The sequence below is a fragment of the Prorops nasuta genome, unplaced genomic scaffold (genome assembly GCF_024137725.1).
Source record: "Prorops nasuta isolate Cenicafe-Biocafe unplaced genomic scaffold, Cenicafe_Pnas_1.2 PNAS00017, whole genome shotgun sequence".
Classification (NCBI taxonomy): domain Eukaryota; kingdom Metazoa; phylum Arthropoda; class Insecta; order Hymenoptera; family Bethylidae; genus Prorops; species Prorops nasuta.
The window spans coordinates 622,960-630,178 of NW_027116814.1; the positions used below are offsets into that span (position 1 = coordinate 622,960).

A 7,219-nucleotide genomic window follows, 5' to 3' on the forward strand; every position below is an offset into this window, starting at 1 on the left:
TGAATTTAGTGAATGAAATATACTTCTCCTTATGTACAGGTAACAAGTGTACTGAACCTTCACACAAGTTAGCGATTGTACCGAAAATAAAATGTGCGTCATAACCTGATAAATTATGAAAAATTACAGGTATTACATGCGAATCGTTAAAGTTTAAATTACAATTATTATGAGCAGGTCCCCTATATTTACCAGTTAAATGATCATGATCGCGAACACGTATTTGATCTGGAAGAAACGGCTTTTTACATATATGACAGTTGGGCTCAGTATAATGCCTTGAATTTTCACTAATACTTAGCGTTCTCATAGGCACTACAGTCTTTAGTTTTTCGCTCGCTATGCTAGCAATTTTATCGAGTTCTCGCACAAACCATTCTATACACTCGAGTCCACGATATGATTTGTAAGTTGAGAGCGATGAATCACGAACGCTTTTAAAATAATAACCTATACTAAAAGGTATGTGTTTTTGATAAATACCAATTTCGTCATCCGTTTGCTCAACTTTTTCAAGCAAGCATTCAATGTCAGCGTATATGATAAATGGCATCCTCTCACCAGTGATGCTAGATTGCGGACGCTAGCACTCCCCACCAAGCGTCCATCTACCCACCAATACATGAAGCCGTTCAGAGCGTCCATGTGAAACCCTGCTACTCGCTGCACAAACACCATTACTTGGGTGCATCTATGTTTCGGCCTTCGTCGCGTAACCTCGGTATGTCTCGACTGCGAGGGAGAGCGGTATAGTTTTCTCGGACCTCTCTCTCCCTCTCTCGAGTTCGCTTGTACGGTATACCTAGCCTAGCTTGAGTCAAATGACATAAGGTAGTGAGAGAACAACAAATATTATTTTGTATTTTGATTTGATTTCACGCGTTTGAAATTTGTTAGATTGTAACATATGTGTATGTATATTATTTAATATGTAGATTTACTTTAAAATTAATATAAATAATTGTAAGAATTGGAAGGTTTTAATAAATGCTAAAATAATTATATATATTTAAATTACTTAATTTATTATTTCTTATACATCCATTGAAAACCTGAAATACTAACTAAAAAGTTGGAAAAGGAAGAGAGAAAGATAAAATAATATAAATATATAAGACACGAATATTTTTAATTATTTTTATTAAAAATAATTAAAATTAAAAACAGGTTGTGGATTTCCACCTGCAGTACCACCAGCACTATTATTCGGTGCGCGTGTTGCACCTCTTCCGCCCCTTCCACCTCTTCCTCCTCTGCTATAAACTTAGTGCCGACCCAAACTTCTTTCAGCATTCGGAGCAACCCAAAATCTTCGTGCCCGTCCTCCACGTATGCCTCTTTCTGAAATGAAAAATAAATGAGTTACAGAAATATGCATATTTATATTTGCTATGTATTTAAAATAGAGTCTACTTACGATTTACATTGGGTTGGTCCTGTAATCCTACTTGAAGTCTGGATCGGCCAAGAATAGCAACCTGTCGTTGCTGCTGTCGTTGCTGCTGTCGTTGCTGCTGTCGTTGCTGCTGTCGTTGCTGCTGCTGTTGTCGTTGCTGCTGCTGTTGCGGCTGCTGTTGCGGCTGCTGTTGCTGCTGCTGCTGCTGCTGCGGCTGCTGCTCCTGCTGCGGCTGCTGCTCCTGCTGCGGCTGCTGCTGTTGTTGCTGTTGCTGTAGCTGCTGCTGGGGTGGATGCTTGGCCATCCACTCCCTCACCTCCCGCGCAAACCCCTGCTGCTCCCTGAGGATGGGCCCAATGGTCTCCATTGCCTCCTCCAGCCTCCTTAGGCGAGCTTCCAGGCTAAGGGGTTGCCTGTTGTAAGCTGTAATAAATAAAAATTTATTGTAGATGCCTATTGCAAATGTTAATAATTAATTAGTAAGGTTTCTATTTACGTACTTTCCATCGCTTGTCCTTCATTGGCCATTCTGTAAAATATTTTAAGAAATATTAATACAAAGTAGTTCGTTGGCTCTAAGTTATACTTTTGACAGTTATTGTAGACGTAATCACAATTAAGTAAAGTTTGAAGTTATTTTAATGTAATGAAATATAAACAAATTTGTACACAAAATTTAACAATACATAATGTATGTTGTAGGTAAAATTACTTACATTGAACAAAAATTTGCAAACCCTGCGATGCGTACAAAAGTAAGGACACTGATCGACTGTGACTTTAAACTTGTGACAGGGAACAAGTCAAGTTAAATTTTTTTTCATACTTCGGTTGCTGTAGCTTCCTTGGAGTTGCCAAGAAAGTGGTAGATAATGTTTGTTATTGTTAAGTAAATTTAATTGAAGCACCAATAATTAATTTACTTGCACATCAGTAAGGATGATTGGTGAAGTGGCAGAAAGCACAACGACAGAATTAGCGTTCGCTGGATCGAATCCTACTTTTCTTTTTATTTTTTTTTTTAATTTCTGCTTTTAATTTGCAGTAATAATGAATAATATTAAGGAATTTATTCAAAATGTTCATGCAAAAATTGTTTTAGATCGCTTTTCTCTTTCTCTCCATATCAAGAGTTATATTTCTCTCTCTTTCTCTCTCTCTCCATATCAAGAGTTATATTTCTCTTTCTCTCTCTCTCCATATCAAGAGTTATATTTCTCTTTCACTCTCTCTCTCTCTCTTTCTTATTTATATAGCTACATGGCTATCACGTTCTACACAAAGTCGTTTATGATGTATATTAGCCAGTATTGCTAATAGTGACAGGTACGAGGAATAAATACACAGTTCTTTTCCTTCAAAATAGAAGCAAGTGAATTCGTGTAATTAATTGGTGCATTTCTTTTATTGGTGATAGAGAAAAGAATTTATCGTGACAAGGGTATATGTCATTGTTTGAGTGATTCATTTTCAAGTGAATTTAAACACACAATTTGAAAATTATCTGTGTGACAGTTAAGCGCTTTTTGTGCTTTGGTGGCAGTGACAGGCGCGCTTTCTTTTTACAAAGGATATCCGCTTCTTGTTTGGCATCTGAACTGCAAATTGTGAGTACTGCAATATTGTTCATATCGTATTTAAATTATGAGTTCAAAGGATAAGGTCTCAAAAAATAGACCTAAAAAATTTAAATACGAATGGTTTGATGACCATCCTGAGTGGAGAGTTTGGTTGCAGGAAGTACCAAATGATGCCGATAAGGTGTTTTGCGTTGCCTGCAATAAAACATTAGCGTCTGGCAAATGGCAAGTCGATAGACATAGTAAAGCCCAAAATCATGTTGAAAACATGAAAAAATTAAATATTTCAGAAGTTCGGGATTTTACAATTCCTAGTACTTCTTCTGCAGAGGAAAAGCTTAGCTTTAACGATAGAGTTAAAGTGGCCGAAATTAAATTGGCAACATTTTTTGTAGAGCATAATATTCCTTTTTCTTATAGTGGAGAGTTATTAAATATCTTTCAGGAAATTGGTAAAGAGCCAGGCATTTTGCAATCTATGTTTCTAGGGAGATTAAAATTAACTAATATTATTAATAATGTTGTATGTCCCTATGAAACGAGACGAATAACTGATACTTTGAAGCACCAAAAGTTTTCAGTTTTGGTAGATGAAACGTCAGACATTAGCAATGAAAAAAAGATGACTCTGCTAACTAGATATGTCGACAATAAATCATTGTGTGTTCAAACTGATTTGCTTCAATTAATCAACTTGGACGCAAGTGATTGTTCAGCGGAAAAGATATTTAATGCATTTTCCAATGAACTTATTAAGAAAGAAATACCATTATCAAATATTATTGGTCTTGGTTGTGATAATGCTTCGGTGATGATTGGAAGGAATGATTCGTTCAAGACGAAACTTTTAAAGAAATCTCCACTATTGGTTACAATGCCATGCATTTGTCACTCATGTGCATTGGTAGCCTCAAATGCATCTAAAGCTTTGCCCTCTGCATGCAGCAGCTTCATAAAAAATTTAGTAGGTTTTATAAGAGGAAGCCCAAAAAGAACTGCGATTTTTAAAGACTTTCAAATGTCTTTTATGGGAGAAACAAGTAATATATTAAAATATGCTGAAACCCGATGGCTATCGCGTCATCAATGTATCCAACGTATCTTAGAAGAGTGGGATACATTACATAAATTTTTGTTGGAGCAAGTAGCAGAAAAAGTAATTCAAGCAGAGCAGCTACTGGTTGTAATGGAAGATATAGAAACAAAAGCATATTTATTGTTTCTCGAACACGTGCTTAATAAAGTTAATTCTTTTAATGCTTTTTTCCAAGCACGCGAAACCAAAATTCATAGGTTGTACGAAGCTTCTTTTAAGTTGTTAATGTTCTTTGTACAAAAATTTATGAAGCCTGCTCTTATAAAAAAAGAAATATTTTTACCTAATTTGCGTAATATAAACTTTTCCAGGATGGACAATCAGCTTCCCATTGAAAAAATAGATTTGGGTTCTGATTGCGCAGAATACCTGGAAAATAAATTAATAGAAAATAAACTTTCTTCAGATCAAATGACATTAATTCGTCAAAACTGTTTAGCTTTCTTGATAAAAGCAAGTCAAGAAATATGTGATCGTTTTCCTATTTCAGATAGTTTCTTTCAAAATTTAAACATTTTAAATAAAGAAATAGCATTATTTGATAACGATCGAGAAAATACTTGTTTAAAATTATTGCAAATTTCCCGTCGTTTAGGTATTTTCAATGATGAATGTATTAAACAAGAATGGATATCATTATATACAGAGGAAAGCTCAAGTGTCAAAGCTTATTGGTCTAAATTGTCTTTCGATGATATGTGGAAGGCAATATGCTTTGTAAAAACCTGCAATAACGAAATAAAATATCCTCACTTACGATCATTGTTAAATATAGTCAGATCTCTTCCACACTCAAATGCAGAAGCAGAGAGGTGCTTTTCTATATTGCCAGATAACAAAACGAGAAAGAGAAATAAACTTGGGCACGAAACATTAAATTCCATTTGCGTTATAAAATATGCATTAATATCTAAAAAAGAAACATCTCTTACAATGACTGTCACAAGAGATCATTTACAGGCTATGTGTAGTGACATCTTATATTCATCAAAACCTCCAGGAAAAAAGAGTCAATTAAATTTATGTGCTCTTGATGATAACAGAAATGACGAAGTAAATATTGATATTAATTATGATTTGTAATATGAAGGTCTCTCTATTTTAAATGTGTAATTTATAATCTTTGCATTATAATAAGGTGTGCTTTAAGCGCCTACTTTGCAAAGATAATATTTTCAGGATAGCTATTTAAGCGCCTACTTTGCAAAGATAATAATTAAAGGATAGCTATTTAAGCGCCTACTTTGCAAAGATAATAATTAAAGGATAGCTATTTAAGCGCCTACTTTGCAAAGATAATAATTAAAGGATAGCTTGAAGCGCCTACTTTGCAAAGACATTTAAAATTCAAATTCTCTAAGTATGTGATCAATTGTATAATATTTATTTTTCCAGGAATTGTTAAGGGGGTTTTAGTAGGTATACATTACAATAGTTATTTTAACTGATTTGCTATGGAGTCCTACATAACCTATCATGGGTATGCGTAATGCATTTCCCCCTTAACATTAAAAAAAAAAAAAAAAAAAAAAAAAATAATTAGTCTTTATCCTTTCTTCCATTCCTTTTCTTCCTACATTGCGTAAGTATATTCGGTATATTAATGTTTCCATAAATGTTTAAGAAATAATAAACCGGATAATATATATATATCTCATTGAACATTTATTAAAAAATTCCAAATCTTTACAATTATTTACATTAAGTTTTTAATAAATCTATTAAATAATATACATATACATATGTGTTACAATAAAGCTAATATCAAACGCGTAAATATTAAAATAAAATATGTAATAATATTTGTTATTCTTTCGCTTTCCTATGTTATTCGGCTCAAGCTAGGTGCAAGCGAATGTGAGAGAGAGAGGGAGAGAGAGGTCCGAGAAAACTATACCGCTCTCCCTCGCAGTCGAGACATACCGAGGTTACGCGACGAAGGCCGAAACATAGATGCACCCAAGTAATGGTGTTTGTGCAGCGAGTAGCAGGGTTTCACATGGACGCTCTGAACGGCTTCATGTATTGGTGGGTAGATGGACGCTTGGTGGGGAGTGCTAGCGTCCGCAATCTAGCATCACTGCCTCTCACTGTTCTTCATGTTATTGAAGGAAACCCAACGGTCCTTGTCAGGTAGCACAATTCTGATGTTTTTATTGAGTTGCGCACAATCACGTTCATGCGATTTTAGTTTCTCATCATTGTGGAAATAGTGTAAGCAACTATAGGAGGGAAAAAGTAATATTAGAATATAGAAGCAGTAATTATATATATATATATATATAGTAAAACATACCGATCACAAATAAGATGAGAGCGTTTTCCTCTAGTAAGCTGTCCATTTAGCAGTCTGGAAAGGTTCCTGATGCATATAAAATGTGCTGCTGCTTTTTGATGCTCGAGAAGAAGAAGATTAGCGTGTCTGGTCCTCTTGCATTTTGTTAATTGTAGAGGTGCTATGATTGTATTTTCATTCGTCTCAGACTCTTCCACCATAGTAAAAATATTAATAGAGACATCATTATCTTCCTCAAATTTCGGAATCTGTTTTAATGTAGTCGGAAACGTTATACTTCTAACATCGAAAACATTTGTAAAATGAGGATATGAAGATTTTCGTTGTGGATGAGTATTCGGTTTTGCCGGATAGAGTGCAGCCGTTACAGCCCATGCAAAACATGTATTATTATCACTGTGTATGTTTATCACAGCCTGTTTATTCTTAATAGATTCTGGAAGCTCGATGGCACAACCTATATGCAGCGGGTTATAATAATTTATATTTATAATTAAATTCAGAATTTTTTCCAACGCCCATCCGCTATCACGCTCTTGAAACTCACTCAATTCTTTTAGAATTTTGTCTATTATATTTGTATTGTACCATTCACTAAAACTATCAGTTTTGTATAAAACTGCATTGCGGGTTGAGATATGTTTAATATCACTTATCTCTTTACAAATAAATTGTCCGTTAAAGATGCAATTTATCTTAACTGCGTTCACGTTATTAAACACTTTTTCTGTGTAGGTCTGTACTAAGTCTTTTGCACCTGTTAGAAAATCACGTGATTCTATATAATTATAATTTACAACCATTCCGCTACATATTCGAGATTTAAATGAAGGCTCGAGATCTTTCCAAAT

General features: G+C 34.5%; 1 protein-coding gene across 1 annotated transcript; it reads left to right on the forward strand.

Annotated features, from left to right (window-relative positions):
* The first annotated feature begins 2,656 nt into the window (after positions 1 to 2,656).
* Positions 2,657 to 5,264, forward strand: LOC136779464 (SCAN domain-containing protein 3-like). Its single transcript, XM_066737086.1, has 4 exons — positions 2,657 to 2,703; positions 2,940 to 3,003; positions 3,053 to 5,125; positions 5,211 to 5,264. Exons 1-4 carry the CDS (start codon positions 2,657 to 2,659, stop codon positions 5,262 to 5,264), a joined length of 2,238 nt encoding a protein of 745 aa, XP_066593183.1.
* Positions 5,265 to 7,219: the final 1,955 nt, after the last annotated feature.